The sequence below is a fragment of the Lepus europaeus genome, chromosome 7 (assembly GCF_033115175.1).
Source record: "Lepus europaeus isolate LE1 chromosome 7, mLepTim1.pri, whole genome shotgun sequence".
Classification (NCBI taxonomy): domain Eukaryota; kingdom Metazoa; phylum Chordata; class Mammalia; order Lagomorpha; family Leporidae; genus Lepus; species Lepus europaeus.
The window spans coordinates 115,218,131-115,240,930 of NC_084833.1; the positions used below are offsets into that span (position 1 = coordinate 115,218,131).

Here is a 22,800-nt window from a genome sequence, read left to right on the forward strand (position 1 = left end):
CCATGCTAGATATTTAAGAGGTGTTTTCAAATACATGATTCTTAAAATTTATAGAAGGCATTGGACCTTCTGGTAAATGTTTTCTTAAGTTGTTATCTAATGGTTGAAACGGTTTGCTAAGTATTCATGTGATATTGCTATTGTCAGCAAGCGATCTAGGACTTGCTCCCTCATTTCTCTATTCTAAGCCCAACTTGTTCTTTCATTGCTCTATTCTCTTCAAGGTAGGAAACTAATTCTATTATGAAGGAATCTGTAGGATGCACAATTTAATCTTTAGACCTTATAAAAGAGATGGCTAACATTTTTCTGCAATAGCATAGCCAAAATAAGAACTCAAATAATAATCTCATAGCTAGATTCACTTCGCCATCAGCGAAGTATACAGTAAGTAGAAAAAACCTCCCTTTCAGACCAAAGGGAAAGAAAGTTTTAAAGTGAGAATATAATTTTCCTCATGGGCATTGTCTACCTTAGAAAAACTACTACAGAACATGCCTGTGACTATAGACTTGTAGTTCAGGCCACCGAAGATTAGAGATGGGAAACGGGCACTCCCTTGACTTGCATCCTCTGGTCTGCTTTAACACAAACCAGGAGGAAAGGAAAGCTAGGCATCAGAAGCAATGGGTGGCAGGCCTATTAATGGCTGATCTGTACAGTGATCTGCCCTCAAGGAGACCCAACAGACCAGTCCACTGCAGTGGCTTTCAATGTGGTAAGCCTGGGCTTCAGCAGAAGTCAGCTTGTGAAGAGCCCTGGCAGCTCTGCCAAGAGTTGGATCACTGGAAATGGACCTGCCCTGGAGTCGAAGGATGCCCAGGTCAGAGCCACAGATCTTATTGGCTCTAAGCTGAAAAGCCCTTCACCCAGCCCAACTTCCAAAGTGACCACTGCAGCTGAGGGTATGGTCAAGTAGGGTCAGCAACATTGCAGGCAGAACTGTAAATTTCTTGTTAGAGATGCCACCTGCCTTTACCTGGCCAGCTCTCCTCCCAGGCCAGCCAAGTAATGAAAGTCAACAGAGTGCCTTCCCCTAGGAGGTTCACACCTCCCTTAGGATATACCCCATGTGAAGAGATAGATAGGTCTGGGCCTCTGAATTTACAAGGCCTAAAGCCCACCAGATTATTATCAAGCCCCTTCTGTCAGGTTCTATTTGCCTCTCAATCAGAAAAATTACTTGTAGCTTAGACAGCACCTTTCTTAGCTCCTCTAATAATGACTCTGTCCTTTGTTCTAGGCCCTGTCTAGTGCACTTGGGCCTCATTCCTTTGTAATCATAACCTCTACTCTACCACCAATGGCTCTACTCCCAACCTGTGTGTACTGATGGTCCTCTTCCCCACTTAATGCTGAATAATTGTTCAAACCTGGTAAATGCCACTCTTAGGATCATTGGTTACTATCCTCACTCTGTCTTTTATGACCTTGTCTAAATATGATCAGAGTCGGCAAACTTGGAAGGCTTCCATAGCCTTGGCAACTCATGACGACAGCCTAAGATGGTTACTGGCGCCATAAACTAGAGTGTCAATTTGTTGGGTCAACAACAGGAGCCACTGTGCACTTGCTCCTCATGTGGGATCTCTGTCCTTAATGTGCTGTACATTTTGATTTAATGCTATAACTAGTACTCAAACAGTATGTTTCACTTTGTGTTTCTATGTGGGTGCAAACTGTTGAAATCTTTATACTAAATTGATCTTCTGTATATAAAGAGAATTGAAAATGAATCTTGATGCAAATGGAAGGGGAGAGGGAGCGGGAGGGGGGAGGGTTGCGGGTGGGAGGGAAGTTATGGGGTGGGGGGAAGCCATTGTAATCCATAAGCTGTACACTGGAAATTTATATTCATTAAATAAAAGTAAAAAAAAAAAAGTGAAAAAAAAAAAAAAAATGTTTCCAGGTATGTTATTCCAATTTATCATCAAAACAATGCTGTGGAACGGTTAATATAGATATCTAGTTTGGTTTTTATTTTTTAGGGAAGACTTTTTTTTCAAATTGGAAGAGACTGAGAAAACTAAGAATGTGAATGAATTTAATGACTCTGAATTGAAATTAATTAAATAGGGTATATAACCAGATGTGTCAAAAATGTTCCCCCTAGAATATTCATCCCAGCAATCCCCTACCTCAAACCATTCAGGAAACCCAGACAACCCCATAATTTGTGAAGAGTTATAACTCACTGTGTAAATATTTGTACATGCAGGACCTCAAAAACCCAAGGTCTCTGGAAAGACAGGAGGGAGTCATCACTCCCCAGGACCTGGCTCGCTCCCACTTCACAACAAAGTGAGTGACGTCAGCATCCTAGAATTTGGGGTGGCAGAGTGCTGTGCAAAGGAGTAGCCTGTCAAGCACTGTTGTGAGTGGTAATAAACTCAGCTGGCTCTTCACAGTTACAGAGCCTGTTATCTAGACTTGGTGCAGGACCACTGAGGTAGGATGTGGTAGATGGGACCAGCATACACAAAAGTGCTATTTGTCAAGACCTAAAGCCCTGCAGCAGGGGGAAATCTTAAAGATCTTCTAATGTTAAGTCAGTTTTTATAACTTTCAAGGGCTTCAGATCTCACATATTTAAAGTGAGGAAGTCAGACAAAATATCTAGGTCCATCAGTTATGACTATTATGCCTGTGTCTCATTAAACCCTATATTTACATAAAATAATCACTTGACTATACCTGTTCTACAGATGAGGAAGCAAACTCAGAGAAGTTCAGGAGCCGGCCCAAGTCACAGAGCTCCTGAGTGGCAGCACCGCGACTCTAACACACCCTCTGCTTCCCCTCCACATCCGTCCCACCTCTCACACTCACAGAGCAGTATGAAGGCATAAATGCAAGTCCTTGGCCTTCCCCACATCTCCTCTGGCTCCATCCTGAGCTGGGGGACCCGCGTATGCATGTGAAAGGAAACAGCGGTGTACACATCCAAAGTCCATGTACTTCAACCACCCACTCTTTTGCCATCCACCACTGGCCACTCCTCTGGCTTAAGATGTCCACACCCTGGTAGTATGGTCCATACTGCGGAGCATGGGCCGGGGAAACACCTCCCTGGAAATAGACTGTGAACCAATTACTGCAGGGAGTTCTGGAGCCGGGATCTGTTGCCCAGAAGGAGGAACATGGGCTCCAGGCTTTGGGAAGCAGAAGCAGCCATGGCCTCTTTGAGCCCCAAGACCCGAGAACCCAACTAGAAGAGGCTACAAGATGACCTCTCAGGGGCCGACGCTGTGGCAAGTGGGCTAAAAGCCCCAGCATGCAGCACAGGCATCCCATATGGGATATGGGCACCGTTTAGAGTCCCAGCTGCTCCACTTCTCATCCAGCAACGTGCTAATGCATCTAGGAAAGCAGCAGAGGATGGCCCAAGTACTTGAGCCCCTTCACCCACATGGGAGATCTGGAAGAAGCTCCTGGCTCCAGGCTTTGAGGAATGAACCAGCAGATGCAAGACCGACCTCGCTTTCTCTACCTCTCTCTGTAACTTTGTCTTTCAAATTAAAAAAAAAAAAAAATCTTTTTAAAAAAAAAAAGATGACATCTCAAGCAGATGTCCAGGGAAGGGACTTCAATAGTCTTAAGACAAACACAACTCCACCTTTGATATTCTGCCTCTCACAGGGTAAATATGCCAAATTCCTCTAACCAAGTGACTTTGACTGGGAATGGCTGCTCTAAATGCCTGCTGGCTAGGGCCGACACTGCGGCGTAGCAGGTGAGGCCGCTGCCTGCAGTGCTGGCATCCTATATGCGCACCGGTTCCTGTCCCGGCTGCTTCACTTCTGACTCAGCTCTCTGCTATGGCCTGGGAAAGCAGTGGAGGATGGCCCAGGTCTGTGGGACCCTGCAATCCACCTGGGAGACCTGGAGAAGGTTCCCGGCTCCTGACCTCACATGGCACAGCTCTGGCTGTTGCAGCCATTTGGGGAATGAGCCAGCAGGTGGAAGACTTTCTCTTTCTTTCCGTTTCTCTGTAACTCTGCCTTTCAAATAAATAAATAAATCTTAAATAAATAAATGCCTGCTGGTTTAAGGTCTGAATTTGAAAAAGTCATATTGGAATTAAGTTTAATTAATTTTGATATTCTATATATCTGTGCTTTAAAAAAATCATATAAAGTTTTTAAGTCATTATGACCAAAAACCAGTAAAATATAAAGAATTACTTTAGGGCCCGGCACTGTGACGCAGTGGGTTAATGCCCTGACCTGAAGCGCCGGCATCCCATATGGGCACCAGTTTGAACCCAGCTGCTCCTCTTCTGATCCAGCTCTCTGCTATGGCCTAGGATAGCAGTGGAAGAAGGCCCAAGTCCTTGGGCCCCTGCACCCAAGTAGGAGACCCGGAAAACACTCCTGGCTTCTGGCTTCGGATCAGGCAGCTCCAGCCGTTGCGGCCAACCGGTGAGTGAACCAGCAGATAAAAGACCTTTCTCTCTGCCTTTCCTCTCTCTGTGTAACTCTGACTTTCAGATAAATAAATAAATCTTAAAAAATTATGTTAAGGGCCAGCGCTGTGGCGCAGCGGGTTAATGCCCTGGCCTGAAGCGTTAGCATTCCATGTAGGCGCTGGTTCGAGACCCAGCTGCTCCTCTTCAGATCCAGCTCTCTGCTATGGCCTGGGAAAGCAGTGGAAGAAGGCCCAAGTCCTTGGGCCCCTGCACCCAAGTAGGAGACCCGGAAAACACTCCTGGCTTCGGATTGGCGCAGCTCCAGCTGTTGCAGCCAATTGGGGAGTGAACCATTGGATGGAAGACCTCTCTCTCTCCGTCTCTCTGCCTCCTCTCTGTTACTCTTTCAAATAAATAAATCTTAAAAAAAAAATAATTATCTCTCTCTCTCACTGTCTAACTCTACCTGTCAAAATAAAAAAATAAAATAAAGAATTACTTTAAATCCCATTAGAAAAGTAACTTTGGATAAAATGGGCGAATACTTACATGCAGGTATTGTTGATACTACTACAACTCTACATTGTCAATGAAAGCCAACCCTTTAGATTTTGAATACTGTCCTTATCAATGGCTCACCTGAAATCATTTGCAATGACATTTTCAGTAACTAAGAAAACCAAAGCATCAATCCCTAATACAGCTATATTCTCAGCTTGCTCTGAAATAAACCTTCTATGTGACAACTGCAAGCTTAACAAATTAGAAACAGATCACTTGATTCATATTAAAGCCAAATCTCAAAAACATATTTCTACATTCATTGTCATTGGGAAAAAATATATCTTCAGATTGCTGGATTCCTTAAAATAACCTATTTCAAATAACTGAATCCCCTATTATGCAAGGAAATTTTCATCTAAAATATTAACAACAACACACCAACTGTTAGAAATGCTTCTGACCGTGTGGTGCCATGTTCATTTGTAGCTTCACAGATAAATTTCCCAGCATGCTCCCGGGTAGCAGCCTGAATATAGAGAGAGCTTGAGCCAGCCCGAGACATGATGAAGTAGACAGGCTCCAAGTCAAAGCCTTCCTAAGTGTGCTTTTCGGGATTTAGACCTAAGGACTTGAGATGGATGGCTGGTGATCAACCCATGGCTGTCATACCAGCAAATGACCAGAACTGGCATTCCAGTGGCATTGCAGGACAAAGTCACAAAGTCTCCATCTACCACTTCTGCACTTGCTGGCACTGTCATTATAACTGGTTTGAATTCACTGTCTATTAAAAAAGTAATTCACAAACAAAAATTAAGAACATTATAGTACCTACAATGGAAAATAACTCCAACCTATTGCACAAATGTGACAGGAATGATTAAAACGAAGATAAATTTTCTTAACTTTTACCACAAAAAAACTAACAGAAAAAATTTTTCAGAATTGTGGGCTCCTAAACATTTCCTACATAGACTTCCTGTCCTTCAGAAAGAAAGGAAAGTATAAAGAAACCTGTTGAGAGCTTTCCAATAGCTAGACTGCATACATCTGGCCACTCTCTGTAAATATAGGATATGTGAAGACAAAACCTTAGACCTTAACATGAAAAAAGTTACGGAGAGAGAGATCGATCTTCCATTCACTGTTTCACTCCCCAAATGGCCACAGAGGCTGGAGTTGGTATAAGCCAAAAGCCAGCAGCCTGGAACCCCATTCAGGTCTCCAATGTGGGTGGCAGGGATCCAAATATCTGGGCCATCTTCCACTGCTTTCCCAGGGGCATAAGCAGGGAGCTGGATCAGAAGTGGAGCAGCTGGGACTAGTATCAGATGAGGGCGCCATAGGTGGCAGCTTAACATGTAACACAGGCCCTTCTGTACGTATTTTTCTTTCTAAATATTTATTTATTTATTTATTTGAAAGGCAGTTACAGAGGCAGAGAGAGAGAGAGACAGACAGACAGACAGACAGAGGTTCTCTATATGCTGGTTCATCCCCCAAATGGCCACCAACAGCTGGAGCTGGCCAATCCAAAGCCAAGAGACAGAAGCTTCTTCTGGGTCTCCCATGCAGGTGCGGGGGCCCAAGGACTTGGGCTATCTTCTACTGCTTTCCCAGGCCATAGCAGAGAGCTGGATCAGAAGTGGAGCAGCTGGGACTCGAACTGGCACTCATATGGGATGCCGGCACTGCAGGTGCCGGCTCTGTAGGTATTTTTAAGTGAAGCTACAATGGAATACTTTTCTCCAGGATATCTTTCTTTCTATTTCCACTTACCAAGTCTGACAAAATCAACCAGCATCCACTTCAGGTTTCCAATTTTTTTGGCCACGTGTGAAATGCTAGTCCACTGATCACAACCTATACTTTCCTGAGCATTCTCGAAGCTGAGTATCTTTTCGTATGTTCATGTGCCACTCAATATTTTTCTTCCTCTGTGGAATACTTTTTTCCTGTGTGTTTATCTTTTCTGTAATGGTTCAGAGGTCTCTGTATCTACCAATATGGTTCATTTGATTAGTTCTGAGTGTTACTCGTACCCTTCAGCCTTCCTAGTTTCCTTTGTACTTTTTAACACTGCCTTTTAAGAAAGAGGACATTTTCATGGCAGTGAAGTAGTATCTTTTAAAATTAGCCTTTTAAAAGGTCTTACTGGGGCCAGCACCATAGCTGTAGCATAGCAGGTAAAGCTGCCACCTGTGGTGCCGGTATCCCATATGGGCACCAGTTCGAGTCTGAGCTGCTCCACTTCCGATCCAGCTCTCTATGACCTGGGAAGGCAGTGGAAGATGGTCCAAGTCCTTGGGCCCTTGCACCCATGCGGGAGATCCGGAGGAAGCTCCTTCTCCTGGTGTCGGATTGGCTCAACTCCGGCCGTTGCAGCCATTTAGGGAATGGACCAGCAGACGGAGGACTTTCTCTTTCTCTTTCTCTCTCTCTCTCTCTCTCTCCTCTATCTGCCTCTGCCTCTGTAAAATCTGCCTTTCAAATAAACAAATAAATATTTTTTTAAAAGTCTTATTAAAGAGTTTAACCCACAAACCATAAATTCTCCAATATTTTCTTTAATAATGTTTCTATTTTCTTTCATACTGAAGTCTTTAATCTACTGGGAATGTATCTTTGTACATAGGACGTGAGTTAAAATTTCATTTCATTTTTTCTCCAGTTCCACCACATGAGAACTAGGGGCAGCCAGCCTCCCTGGGGGCTGAGATGCCCTCACACACAGATGTCTTTTCACAGTCTTTATCATGTTCTAAGACTTTAGCTGCTCCTGTTCCAATACAACACTTTCAGAATCACCATAGAGCTTTTATACATGTATGGCAAGTTTCCTATGTTCTTTTTCTTCTTTTGACGTGCCACTTGGGACACCAACATCCCATATCTGGGTTCAGACCCTGGCTCCTCTTCCAACTCCAGTTCTGCAGATGTGCAGGTGATGGCTCAAGCACTTAGGTCCTTGCCACCCACATAAAAGATTGACAAACACAAATTTTAAAAATATAACAATAATAGCTGGCAAACTGAAATATTTTATGTTGACAACCATATCAGCCATAAATTAATATCAATTTTGTTTCTTGATTTCATGTCTTTTTCTGCTGTTAGAATCTCTAGTACGATGACCAGAAGACATTATAAAGGGAGAAATTCTAACATAACATCATTATGATGTCTTTTTAAAAACTGATGTTTCCCGTTAGTTTGTCAGACACTCTTTAGTCAAGAAAATTTGTTCTGGGGCCCCTGTAGTGATGCAGCAGATAAAGATGCTGCCTGCAATGCTGGCATCCCATATAGGGGCCAGTTTGAGTCCCAGCTGCTCCACTTCTGATCCAGCTCCCTGCTAATGTGCCTGGAAAAGCAGCACAAGATGGCCCAAGTACTTGGGCCCCTGACACCCATATGGGAGACTCAGTTGGAACTCCTGGTTCATAGCTTCGGCCTGGCCCAGCCCTGGCCACTGAAGCCATTTGGAAAGTAAACCAGGGAGCTGGTGCTGTGCCACCTGCAGTGCCCGCATCCCATATGAGTGCCAGTTCAAGTCCTGATTGCTCCACTTCCGATCCAGCTCTCTGCTATGGCCTGGGATAGCAGTGGAAGATGGCCCAAGTGCTTGGGCCCCTGCACCCGTGTGGGAGACCCAGAAGTTCCTGACTCCTGGCTTTGGATCGGCACAGCTCCGGCTGTTGTGGCCAACTGGGGAGTGAACCAGTGGATAGAAGACCTCTCTCTCTGCCTGCCTCTCCTTTCTCTCTGTGTAACTCTCTCAAGTAAATAAATAAATCCTTAAAAAAAAAAAAAAAAAGTAAACCAGTGGGTGGAAGATCTGTCTCTCCCTCTCTCTGTAACCCAAACTTTCAAATAAATAAATCTTTAAAAAAGAAAAGAAAATTTCTTTCTATTTACATTTTTTTTAACATGGACCCCAGTAGCCGAGAGCCTGAGCACCAGCTTTGGAGAGAGAGGTGAGACCAGACTACAGCAGCTCAAGCCACTGGCTATAAAGCTGCAGGAAGAGCCTAGTGTAAGTCTGGCTTGGAGTTCTGTGGCGAACAATATACCTGCTAACCTAGAGGGAAAAAAGGGGGCACGTTTCTCTCTCCCCAACCACAGGGCACTGGCATCCTGTAACTAGCCAAGAGGGGGCGGGTGCCATTTTGGACACACATAACAGCTGTGCAAGCTCATGTCCACGTGCCCCGCAACCAATCGAGAGGAAACACCTGAGTCTGGCTGGGAGCACTGACAAGGGGCTCAGTGATCATGACTGTGGGAACCCTGTGTGCCTGGACTGTGAAAACATTGTGGCTGTGTGTGAGGGCACAGGTGTGGCTGGGACTTTGGGCAGTCACTGTGGGCAGCTGCACACGCTCGGGGCACCTTAATTCCCTTGTGAGAGTCATTATTGCAGGATCTGTGCTCACACCAAGGATTACATGGATCCTTTGTGTGTGTCTTGTGGCAGTGTGAACGAATATTGTACCTAATGGGGCTAGCGACCAGTTCGCTAGCACCTGGTTATTTAAAAAAAATGTTAATGGATCTAAAGGGAGACATAGACTCTCATACAATAGTAATGAAAAACGTCAATACCCTACTTTCAGCAATGGAGAAATCAATCAGACAGAAAATCAGCAAGGAACCAGCCAATCGACACAATACACCAAATGGACCTGATGGATATCTACAGAAATTTCCATCCTACATTTGCAGAATACACATTCTCACCAGCGCATGAACTTTCTCTAGCATAGATCACAGGCCAAGCCATAAAGCAAGTCTCAGCAAATTCAAAAAAATCGAAATCACACCATGCACCTTCTCTAACCATAATGGAATGAAGCTGGAAACCAACAACTCAAGAATCTCTAGAACATATGCAAACACATGGAGAATGAACAACATGCTCCTGAATGAACAGTAGGTCATAGAAGAAATCAAAAAACTGTTGAGGAATGGTTTTTTTTTGACTATTTGTTGAACTCTTAGTATAGAATTAATCTTCTGTGTATAAAGTTAATTGAAAGTAGATTTTAGTAAAAAATAATGAGAGTGGGAGAAGGAGGAGGAAGTGAGGTCAGAGAGCAGGTGGGAGTGGGGTATGGTGGGAAGAATCATGATGTTACTAAAGTTCTATTTGTGAAATGCATGAAGTTTATATATACCTTAAATAAAAGGTTTCTGGGGGGGAAATTTCGCATTACCTTTCAAAAAGGAAAAAAACAAAAAGCTTGGCATTTGATTTTCCTTTCCCGTAGCATTCCTGCATGATTTTGGAATCAAGATTATACTGCCTGGATCGCCTCCACCTTTTCCTTTTCTCTGGAATCGTCTGTGTAGTATCTGGAAAGGTCTATTATTTCAAAGTTTGGCAGAATCTTCCAGAAGACCATCTGGCCTGGTGTTTTCTTTGTGGGAAGATTTTCAGCTGCTAATTCAATGTGTTTCATAGTTGTACAACTATTCACACTTTTTCTTCTCATCAGCTTCACTGTTATATTTTCCCTTAGAATCTGTCTATTCCTGTCTATGTTTGAAAACTATTTTCATTAATCTTATCACAGTCTTCTTATTTTTAATCTCTACAAGCCTTTCACTTATTGTCCCATTTTTATTCCTAATAATTTAATTGTACCTGCTCTCCTCTCGCTCAATCTTGCAAAAAATGTGTCCATTTTATTAGAGTTTTCAAAGGACTAATTTCTATCTTTATTGATGCTCTCTATTTCACCTTCATTTTCTACTTAATTCATTCCTGCCCTATATTAGGTTCTTAATTCTGTGCCACATTTGTCCATTCTTCTGTTCTTTTACTCAGCTCACCATATTTCAGTCTTACTGATTTTCTTTTATAGCCATCCAAGGCTATAAATTTCTTACTAAATCCCATTTTTGCTATTTCCCATAAAAGTTGACCTATAGCACTTTCATTACTATTCAGTCCAAAATATTTTACATTTCCATTATGATTTCTTTTTGAGCCAGGTTTGGGAAGTATAATTTTAAATTTCCAAGTACATGGTAATTTTTATTCTTAAATTATCTAGTGATATTTAATTTTAAAATTAATTTTCACAAAGGTTAGAAAATGTGGTCTATCTCATACTTATTCCCTAAAATTTGAAATATTTACAACTCATGACAGATAAACTATTAATTTCTCTAGTATATAAAGAACTCATATATCAGTAAGAAAAAAGACTTAATCCATCTATTTTTGTAAAATGAGTAAAAAAAGAATGAAGAGTCAATACACAGGAAAGCAAACTCAAATGATCCATAAATATATGAAAGGACGCCCAACTTCTCTCATAAGGAAAGAAATAGAGATTAATAGATGTGTTTTCTTTTTTCCTTTGGATAAGTCAAGACTTCTTAAGGACTGACATTACCCCTCCTTGGTAATGCTTTGAGGAAATAGGTACAGTCAGACATTGCTGGTGGGAGTTAAATAAATCACAATTATGGACAGCAATCCAATAACATCTATCAAAAACACACATCTGGTCTTATTCTGCAAATTCATTTCTAGAAATTTGTTCTCTGATATACATGTGCTAAATAATCTGTATAGAAAAGCATTCATTATAGAACTATTTGTAATAGCCGCAGATTAGAAACAGCCAATGAGGTACTGGTCAAACTGCTCAACTATGCAATGGAATACTGAGCAGTCATTCAGAAAAGGAATGAAAATATCCCCTCTGTGTACTACATGGGAAGACAGCCAGGGTGTGTGTTAAGTGGACAATTTTAAGGCAAAGAATGCAGGGCAGGCACTTAGCCCTGCAGTCAAGATGCCCACATCCCCATAACAGAGTACTTGCTTTCAGTTCTTAGCTCTAGCTCCCAATTCCAGCTTCCTGCCAATGGAGACCCTGAGAGGCAATGGTGACAGGTCAACTGGTTGGGTCCCTACCACCCACGTGAGAGACCTAGATTCAGTTCCTGGCTCCTAAATTCAGCCCTGGGCCAGTTCTGGTTGCTGCAGGTATTTAGGGAGTAAACTAGTGGATACATGCTCTATCTGTGTGTGTGTGTGTGTGTGTTTCTCTCTGCCTCTCAAATGCTGCCACGATTTATGTTAAAAAAAATATAGATTACAAAATGCAAGTACACACACATGTATGCAAGCACACACTGCTTGCATGTTCATATACACAAGTATTCAAGAAACAGATAAAACTAGTTAGTTCTTCTTTTTTAAGATTTACCTTATTTATTTGAAAGACATGAGTTATAGAGAGAGGTAGAAACAGAGAGAGAGGTAAGTCTTCGAACCACTGGCTCACTCCCCAAAATGGCTACAACAGCCAGGGCTGAACCGATCCGAAGCCAGGAGCCAGGAGCTTCTTCTGGGTCTCTCACATGGATGCAGGGGCCAAGGCCTTTGGCCATCCTCTGCTGTTTTCCCAAGTACATTAGCAGGGATCTGGATCAGAGGTGGTGCAGCTGGGACTCAAACCAGCGCCCATATGAGATGCAAGCTCTGCAAGCCAGGGCTTTAACCTGCTTTGCCACAACGCCAGCCCTCTAATTAGTTCTAAAGAGGGAATCTCACTGGCTGGAGAACAGGAATGAGAGAGACTTTACCTACAGTTTTTAAACTATGTAGTACATACTGCAAATACAGTTTTTTTTTTTTTTTAAATTCTCTCTTTATAGGGCTAGTAATTTGGTACAGTATGTTAAGCAACTATCTGTGATGCTAGCATCCCACACGAGCACCAGCTGGAGTCCTGGCTGCTCCACTTCTGATCGAGTTCTCTGATAATACACATAGGAAAGCAGCAGATGATGGCCGGAGTGCTTCAGCCCCTGCCACCCATGTGGGAAAACTGGATAGAGTTCCAGGCTCCTGGCTCAGCCTGGCCCAGACCTGGCCATTGCAACCATTTGGGGAATGAACCCAGTAGATGAAAGATCCTTCTCTCTCTCTCTCTCTCTCTCTCTCTCTAGCTATCTAGCTATCTATATCTATCTCCCTCCAACTCTCCCTTTTAAATAAATAAATAAATTTTTTAAATGTTCATATAATGAGCTTGATGAAATAAGGTTGCTTCTTTATAAAAATACTTACCTGCCACTAGATAGGAACCTGAACATAATTCTAGTATTGTGGTAGCATTATTTTCTTTTAGTAAAAATGATTTCATTTTGAACTACCTTATAAAAGCCTATCCAGGGGCTGGTGCTGTGGCATAGCGGGTAAAGCCACCACCTACAGTGCCAGCATCCCATATGGGTGCCAATTCAAGTCCTGGCTGCTCTACGTCCGATCCAGCTCTCTGCTATGGCCTGGGAAAGCAGTAGAAGATGACCCAAGTCTTTGGGCCGCTGCACCTGGGTGAGAGACCTGGGGGAATCTCCTGGCTCCTGGCTTCGGATCAGCACAGCTCCAACCATTGCAGCCAACTGGGGAGTGAACCAGCGGATGGAAGACCTCTCTCTCTGCCTCTCCTTCTCTCTCTATGTAACTCTTTCAAATAAATAAATCTTAAAAAAAAAAAAAAAGCCTACCCATAATAAAAAATTTCCAGTAATTACATGGCCCTAAAGCCTACCGTTTTTAATTTCAAGTCTTCCAGTTGATTGCATAAATCCAATCCCATTATCCGCCACACACTGATAGAGTCCGGTATCTTCCAACCTAACCCCACTGATTGTTAACTGATTCCCTACAGTTAGGTGTCGTGGAGAAGGGTGAATGGGCTGTGCATTATGAAACCAGGTGCGTTTGGGGGTTGGATTCCCGTGCACATTGCAGGTAAAATGAGCTGTGGCACCTAGAGACACCGTCAGGTCTTGCAGTCCTGTAGAAATTGAGGCATGTTCTGAAAATAAAACACACAAGTTAAACTCCAGCCCTCCAGATGTACTTTTTAAATTATCACTCCAGTCATATGAAATCTTCTCTCTCCCAATAACTAGTTGAAACCAACTTGTATTGTTTACTCACATTCTTCCATCTGCTGTGGTCAGTAGGAAAAAATTAGAAATGTATTTAACTTTCCACTAATAGGATAAACCATATGTTATTAATAAGTTAGTCTCCTTTTATAGATTGCTGCACCCACTTAACTCCCCCAACACACAGGAACACACAAACATACACACAGGCACACAAACCACAGCTTCTAATCCTGGGCTTTTCTTATTTATTTCAGGTGACTAATTTGAAATAAAGTAACAGCTTCCCTGGATTTCACACTAAACAAGAGCCAAAACAGAAGAAAGGTTGATTTCAGAGATTAAAGTCTTTTTATAATCAATTCTACTTTGAGTTTAGGTGTATAATAGGTGGTAGTGGGGGGGGGGGACTTCCTATACATCCATAAAGTCACTTTTTACCCAAAAAAGTAGATCATATAACAACATTTGGAGTATATTAAAATAAATTATTATGCATATTAATATAGTCCTGGTTATCATTGGATTTAACAGTCTACCTGCCACAGACTTATATCAGTTTCAGTGTTGCTAACCTGTATCAGGCCATTGTGTAAATAACATATGGATGATTTACATAAAAAGGTATTTACTATGAATTAGCTTCTAATTTTCTGATTTTCATGAAGACCTGTTTTGATAAAGGAAAACATTTCTTGCTGCGACACATGACAATGAGGTAGCTGGCAGGCAGAAAAGGGATGGCTCTGAGATAAAGAAAATACAGGTGGCATATCCCTCAGCCAAAATGCTAAGGACCAAGAGTGTTTCAGAAATCAGTCTATCAGATTTTGGAATATTTGCCTAGACTTTAATGGCTGGGCATTCCTAATCTGAAACTCTGAAATACTGCAAACTCTGAAACTGTTCAGTATAAGGTCTGCACTCGGGGGCCTGCGCCATGGCTCACTTGGTTAATCCTTCACCTGTGGTGCCAGAATCCCATAGATGTTGGTTCTAGTCCCGGTTGCTCCTCTTCCAGTCCAGCTCTCTGCTGTGGCCTGGGAAGGCAGTGGAGGATGGCCCAAGTGCTTGGGCTCCTGCAACCGCATGGGAGACCAGGAGGAAGCACCTGGCTCCTGGCTTCGGATCGGCATAGTTCTGGCTGTAGCGGCCATTTGGGGGGTGAACCAATGGAAGGAAGATTTTTCTCTCTGTCTCTCTTTCTCACTGTCTAACTCTATCTGTCAAAAAAAAAATTTTTTTTTAAAAAAAGCTCTGCACTCAGAAAGTACTAGGGGCGGGCATTTGGGCCATTAGTTATGATGCCCAAGCCCCATATCCAAGTGCCCGGGTTCAATGCCTGCAGCCCTTGACCCTAGCTGCCTGCTAATGCAGACCCTGGGAGGCACTGGTGATGGCTTAGGTAACGGTTCCTCCCATCCCCAAGGAGACCAGGACTGAGTTCCTAGCTCCTGGCATTAGTACCAGCCAGAGGCTGTTGCAAGCATTTGGGGAGTGAACCAGAAGATGGGAGCTCGCTCTCTCTCCCTCACCTCCAAATAAAAAATTGAAATATTTTTTAAATTTCTAGATTTCAGAGAATTTCAGATTTTGAATCTTCAGGTTAGGGACATTCAACCTGCGTATGGAAACGTCGTAAAATAATAAGGTAGGCAGAGGTAATCACAAAAGGGAAAATAAAACGACACTGACAGACTTCTTTTTGATGTCTTTCTAGTCAGTTCTCTTGGTTACCGCAATTGTATACTACACACAGATACAGCCCAGACTCTTCCAGCTGACTGATTTCCAGTTTTTCCCTCCCCATCATGAATGTGGGAGAACAAGTTCTGCATTACATCACCAAGCTGGGGGTGAGAGGTTCCCAAGAACATCCACTGTGAAATGCAACTCAGCAATCCTTAGGAAAAACCAAGCCCATTCTGGCTACTGGCGTAGATATTTCTAGATATGTCCTATTTTGTTTCTCATGCACAAGTAATCTTTCCTTCAAACATTAGACCAGGAAAAAAAAAAGCGTTTACTCAGTAACATCTTACCCAGTACAGTAACCCTGTAGGTCACATGCTTCACGTCCCCCGAGGAGCGCCCCACCACGCAGGTGTAGTTGCCCGCATCGGCCAGGCCAATGCTGTCCGTGACAAGGTGAGAGTGCCACCTCCTCCAGCTCCTGCCTAGCAAGACCTCCTGCCCGTCCTTCAGCCAGCGCACTCGCGAGGCCGGGACCCCGCTCACCACACACTCCAGGGTTACAGCGCTGCGGGAGGGAACGGTCATTGCCTGCGAGACGGCCGGATGAAGAATGTGCAAATCCTCCGGGGAAGAGCCTGGACGGGGAACACAAGAATGTGCAAGTCAGCATCTACTTCCAGCATCATCCACAGCCAAGCTGTGTGCACCCCTGGGTGCCCACTGATTCCTCTTAATGCCACGAGGTCCTCCGAGGTAGTTAACACGGGTTTAGCTGACGATCAGCAGATGTGTGGTCCTTCGGGGGAACTTCTGCACTAGTCACGTGGAAATGGAGAATTCTCAAGTTCAGAAATCTCTCTACTGCGCTCTGACTTACTGGCGCTACATCGACTCAAAGGCCACCACCTAAGAATCAGCCCTAGGCTTTACTGTATCTGAGAGAAAGAGCACAGATCTCTCCCGTTTTCCCAAATTCACAGTTAGCTATCCATCTGACTATTACTGCTAAAAAACTGTACTTCCTCTATAATTTTTCTTTGTGTTTGAGCAAAGGGCTCCTGGCTTTGGATCAACCCAGCTCTGACCATTGTGGCCATTTGGGGAGTGAACCAGTGGATGGAAGACCTCTCTCTCTAACTATGCATTTCAAATAAATAAAATAAATCTTGAAAAAAAGATTTTTTTTTTAAATTTAAAACATGTACAGTGCTATTCCATATTCCCTCCATGAGTTCACTCTGTCACCTCAAAAAATTCCTGTCTCTACCGTTGTATTTTTAAAACATATATAGAGGCCGGTGCTGTGGCGTAGTGGGTAAAGCTGACTCCTGCAGTGCCAGCATCCCATATGGGTGCTGATTCAAGTCCCATTTTTGATCTATCTCTCAGCTATGGCCTGGGAAAGCAGTAGAGGATGACCCAAGTCCTTGGGCCACTGAACCCACATGGGAAACCTGGATGAGGCTCCCGGCTCCTGGCTTTGGATAGGCGCAGCTCTGGCCATTGCGGCCATCTGGGGAGTGTACCAGAGGATGGAAGACCTCTCTGTTTCTCTACAACTCTGCCTTTCAAATAAAACAAATAAATCTTTTAAAAAAAAATTTTTTTAATTAAAAAAAAAAAACATGTATAGTGGGGCTGGCGTCCTGGTGTAGCAGGTTAAGCCACCGCCTGAAACACCGGCATCCCAAATGGGCTCCACTTCGGATCCAGCTCCCTGCTAATGTGCCTGGGGAAACAGCGGAAGATTGGGAGACCCAGAAGAAGCTCCTGGCTCCTGGCTTTGGATCAACCCAGCTCTGACCATTGTGGCCATTTGGGGAGTGAACCAGTGGATGGAAGACCTCTCTCTCTAACTATGCATTTCAAATAAATAAAATAAATCTTGAAAAAAAGATTTTTTTTTTTAATTTAAAACATGTACAGTGCTATTCCATAAAGCATTCATGTATTTACATTTTTGGTAAGACTTTCTTACTATAAACAAATAGGATCTGAAAAGAAAAATGGAATCTCATTCCCCAACTTCTTATGAAGAATACTTTAGAAGATTCCTGCTTTTCTGGTTACCGTCCCCCTCCAAATACTTACGACTCACAAGGAGCTTTTGGCCAGCGGGTTCGACCTTTAATTCCTGGGTGACAGGGTTGTAAACTGCACATTTATATGATCCTTTGTCCTCTCTGGATACGTTCAGAATCTGGAGATTTCCTGAGGGAAGGATGAAGTAATTCTCTGTGGGGGGAAGGAAGGAAGAAGCTCAGCCTCTCGGTCTGAAGGCACACTGCAAACCAGCGAAGGGGGCCGGTTACGCTTCAAGGTTAGATAGGAGACGAGCAGCCAATCAAGTCACAGGAAATTTGGGACAGACAGGCAGATTTTCAAAAAACCATCAGCGGTATTAGTGTAACAACAGCACACCTTTCAGAGACATGCTGACCACACACAAGGAACCATGCTGGGTCAAAGGCAGGTTCACCAACACTACAGCTTCCCAGCACTCGCTCATTGTCTGTTCATTCACTGTTTTCAAGCACTACACACGGAGTGGTTGTTTCCTGCCAGTGCCAGCCCGGGTATGCACGCAGGACACAGCAGTGGAGAAAGCAGATGATATGCAGCCAGTGCTCCCGTGGGAAGCACGGCGGTGGCACAGAAAGGGTGCAAAACAAACGAGCACACAGGGGTGTGTGAGCACGGCCCGGTGTGATCAATTCTGCTAAGCACGAAGGCTGAAGGAAGGGGCCAGGGAGCACCAGGGCATATCATTCCAGACTAAGTCCCCAGGGCTGTCTTCCCTGAGGAAGAGGTATCAGAGTGGGGACCTGAGTGGGGGGAGGGAGCAGGCTCCTGGGGTATGGGGCTGTAGTCATTTGTAACCAAGAGTTCTCATCTCCTCCACTTGACCTCTGACAGACAACCTACTCTAGGCACTTTTATAGGCATGGTCCCTAGCATACAAAGCTTCACCGGTTATTTAAGGAACAGGTGCTCTGGGTGTGCCACTGGTTTTTCCGAGAAGGTCTCACCTGTGGAATGTCTCAGCCACTTGCCCCGGATTTTGTAGCGCACTTCGGCTTTGGGGATACTCTCCGGTACCTCGCAGCCAATAAAACCAGTGCTTTTTTCTTCGGCTGTAATAACAGGCTTCACTGATGAACCAAAATCACCAAGAACTGAAATAAATAAGCAAACAGATAAATAGATAGTTAAGAAATGCAGCTTTGAATTCTTTTTCCCAATGGAAATGTAAAAATTAGAAACAACATCTGCAGCACGGCCAGAGGGCGGCATGACCTTGCTACTCAGAGAGCAGCTGGGCCGGGGAGGCGCTGGGTTGAAGGCTGAGCGCTAAGTCAGGGCCCCTGCTTGCAGGAGACGGTAAGAAAAAGCAAACTACTCCTGAAGCACCAGAGACCGCCATAAAGCACAGTTAGACCCTCTCTGTCCAGATCAGTACTTTTTAATCCACTCCCTCATCAAAACTCCTTTTCCTGATGAATCTTTATTCTGTGGGCAGCTACTCATACACAGTAAAATGCCTTCTGGGAGTGGACCCAGGAGATCAAACACCAAAGCGGCAGGTCGCTTCGATTATCCGGCTGTGGTAACACAGACGAGGCTGCGTGGAAGGGCTCGCTACTCTTCCCAAAGCACCACGCGTTCAGCAGCCAGCACCAGGAATGCAGCCCTCCAGTGTGTCTTGGAGCTGCCTATGGGTCAGAGCGCTACAAAAACATTTACTCTTCTCAGTTATGACAAACTCACTGCTCCTGGGGAATCCAGATTTGTTCTGTAAATAGGGGTGCCCTTACAAAGACGTTTTCCATTACTGTAAGCCATCACCCTTTGAAAGGCAGATGGCTCAAACTCAGAAAACCCACGCATTCCAGATTTTCCATAAGTTCAATACTCAACATTCCTTTCTTTACAGTCAGTTATTTTTTTCCTGCTTCTTCAGCCTGGTTTCAATTTAATAAATTAAAATCACTCAGTAATCAAGGCAAATAAAAAATCAGATTTGAAAGAAAGATAAAAGGCTGTATGAAAGAACTGAGTGTCAAAGTAGACAATTGCTTTTGTATTGTTATTGATATCAAGGGCTTTTAAGTACGCACAGAAAAAAATTATTAGGAATTCACTAGAAAAGTGGCCTGATTTAAAAATAAAATCATTTCCATACCATTGTCACAGATGACGTCACTAGGCTAGGCTCCCAGAGGTTGGAGCGTGTTGCCCAAGTTACACACACGGCTTGAGTTAAGGCTGGATAAAACTTCCCGAGTGCTTTATGCTGAATCCAGGCTTTCCCCACTATTCACAAACTCAAGTACTTGAAGTCATTTCAAGAAAGTGCATCTATTAACAGGGGTAAAATTACACTCACCTGCAGTAGAGACTGTCGCAGGGCCACTCACAATGGCACCGATGCTATTGTTGGCAATGCACTGGTAGGAACCCGAAAGGGAGGGGTTCAGAGAAAGAATAGTCAAAGTCCCCTCGTGCACCTTAATCTGTTCCATGTTCCTATCCAATCTTCTTCCGTTATGCAGCCATGAGATGTGAGTGGTCAGAGGTTTAGCAGAACAACGAAGCACCACAGGTCCACCAAGTTTCTGGACAGCAGAGACAGGCTCAGAAATGAAGGAAGGTGCCAAGTCTGCAAGAGAACATTCCCCGTGGGCAAAGGGAGGGGGTGAGTATGAGAGAGGGAGTGATAGAGGGAGACGGGCACATTCAACACATGGCATCTGGCTCTTCATAACAAAAGCAACCTCTGATCTATACACAGTACAGTTCTTAAAGCTTCTAAGTTCTAGCAACATTCTCATAAGCCTGTCTTACGGAAGGAAAAAATGAGGAGGTCAACATGTTAGCCTGGGACTTAACCACTACGACAGAGCAGACAGGAATGCTTATGATAAAAATCAGATACAATACTAATTCTGTTCAAACTGCTCTGTTAACAAAGTGACTTGTAAAAAATGGAAGAACCTGAAAAACTGAAAATGACTTTCAAAATCAAAAGAGTTCTCTCCTATTTTACCAGTGGGATTTGACTTAGGAGAACAAGTGATTCTGTGAGTAAAGGCTGTGGCACTTCCTCACCTTTAAGTATCAACGCATTCTCAATGTCCAAGAAAATAGAAATAGAAACTTGTGCAGCCACACTGAAATACAACAACGATGCTTTCTTGCATATAAGTCTCCATATTTTCATTTGGTGTTTGAAATAGTTTCATTTGTTCTATTTCTCCAGGAATTTGGAGGTGGGGGGGGACAGTCCTGCACTAAAATTATCACTAGCAACTCCCCCAACCCCAAAGAGGGGCAGGAGAGCAAAAATGTTGTTACTCTGGTGAAATAACATATTTAAAAGAAAAAAATCAATAAATTGTTGAATCTACTTTTATAGGATATATAATTAGAAATGAAGACAAGGGAAGTGCCTCTCTTGGCTGAACCTGGGGCTCCCGTTTCACAAAACATAAGGATAAACTACTAACGCGATTTCTCTTTTACCACATCTGACAGAGTTGTACAGTGTTTTAACAGATAACAACTAGATGTTATTTAGTGAATAAACATCCTTGTATCTGTACAAACTTACATATATCTTCATATAAAGGCAATGCATACGGGCTGTGTGTTAGGTTTGGTACTTACATATACAGCTCATAATAAATGTCTTTAAGATATTCAGGAAGCCAAAGAGGTGGGTAATAAATTAGACAATTTCATGGAAAAAAGTGGCAGGCATGGGACTTAAACCAGCATCTCTCACCCCAAGGTGAACAGCACACCTTTCTGACTCCATGGTCTACTACATGCAGTACTACATTACTCCTTGGAAGTATGTAGCCAGCATTTTTTTCCATTACCATTTCCAAATTCACAAATTTCTAAGATGCTCTCTTATTTTAAAAAGTGTGGTCAGAAAATATTTTTAAAGCAATCAAAGAAATAAATTTTAAGGACAAGGATAGGAAGGCCAGCTAATCCCTGAAGCATGATTAAAACAGTCTTAAAATGCTTCATTAACCAAGTTTTAAAATCATGAAGCTGATCAAACAAGTCTTAGAAATGTTTTTAGAAACCACTATCATTGGCAAAATCTCTAATTCAGATCTGTTTTTTCCTGGACTAGGATGAATCCCTGCCACTGCCTCCTCTTACCTGAACTTGCAGAAGAGCTCAGAAGCATGAGAGGAACATACAGCAGTGTCCATAAGGGTCCAAGATCTGGATGCATAGCGCCAGACTACAGAAGTAGGCAGGGCAGACTTCTGGAGCAAAACCCAGGCCTCAGCTCACTGCAAAAACATTGCAAAAGAGAAAATCTAGACCACAACAACTGTTGAAATAGCCCATCTGAATAGCCAGAGTTGTGAGCACAATGGCTGCCACTTATTCTGAACACTCTGTATAAAGTACATCATGTCCCAAGCACTTAAGGACCCATTGCTTCTCAATTCATAAATGGATCGCTAGACTCTAAACTTGAGCCAGATGTTTTACTCATCCTCCCAAGGCACCAGGGTGTCCTTATCCCACAGAACTAATCATCCCAAATGAATGCATCCAACTGCCTAGTGTGCATTTCTATCTCTATACCTCACATGTATGGAAAACTCAACCCAACCAACATGCATTCCTCCTCTACTTCTCCAAACACAGTAACAATAATGAAAACAAAAAATAATAGCCAGCATTTACTCAGTGTTTACTATGTGCAAGACACCACTTCACTGCTTTCAATACACTAACTTAACCTTCAGAGCAACCCTGTGAGGTGGTACCTCTGGCAGGTGGGGGACTCGGGCTCAACCACTGTACAGAAATCACAGCACATGCAGGCCTGTGTCTTGACTGTGCTTGGCAGTCAACGACGACAGTGAGATGACAGCAGTAGGGGATGAAGGCTAGGCTGGACCACATCCATCTCTGAAGGCCATGAGAAAGGTGTAGGGATTTATTCTTAAAGCACGAGATAACCCTTAGAGAAGAAAAGTAATGTGGTCTCATTCAGGCTTTCAAAAAACCACCGACTAGTGAGCCACAGGCTGAAATGGGGCAGGAGTGAAGACTGAGATCAATCAGGTGATACTGGAATCACCCTGGGGAACAGATGAGGACACAGTGGGTTAGGCCTGTGAGTCTATGGACGTGGGAAAAAGTAACTGGAATCAGAATACATTTTACAGGTAGAATCAACAAGACTTGCTGAATGTATGAATAATGCTATGTGAGATAAAAGAGATGCATCAAGG

The 22,800-nt window shown here is 43.4% G+C and overlaps 1 protein-coding gene across 14 annotated transcripts in view; it reads right to left on the bottom strand.

The window, feature by feature from the left end:
• CDON (cell adhesion associated, oncogene regulated) overlaps window positions 1-22,800 on the bottom strand; it is a 111,945-nt gene that overhangs the window by 51,487 nt on the left and 37,658 nt on the right. For 11 of the 14 annotated variants that reach the window (XR_009866421.1, XR_009866423.1, XR_009866422.1 and 8 more), the window contains 6 exons: window positions 21,707-21,843; window positions 19,917-20,189; window positions 18,559-18,705; window positions 17,621-17,764; window positions 15,877-16,164; window positions 13,489-13,758 (listed from right to left, as the gene is read on the bottom strand). Coding sequence is in view for 11 of the 14 variants with exons in the window: in XM_062197310.1 (XP_062053294.1) it covers window positions 13,489-13,758; window positions 15,877-16,164; window positions 17,621-17,764; window positions 18,559-18,705; window positions 19,917-20,189; window positions 21,707-21,782 (1,198 nt within the window). In the remaining 3 variants the exon portion in view is untranslated. Of the gene's footprint in view, window positions 1-13,488; window positions 13,759-15,876; window positions 16,165-17,620; window positions 17,765-18,558; window positions 18,706-19,916; window positions 20,190-21,706; window positions 21,844-22,800 lie in introns of those variants that run through there. The other 3 variants (XM_062197311.1, XM_062197314.1, XM_062197315.1) reach the window with 3 other exon arrangements.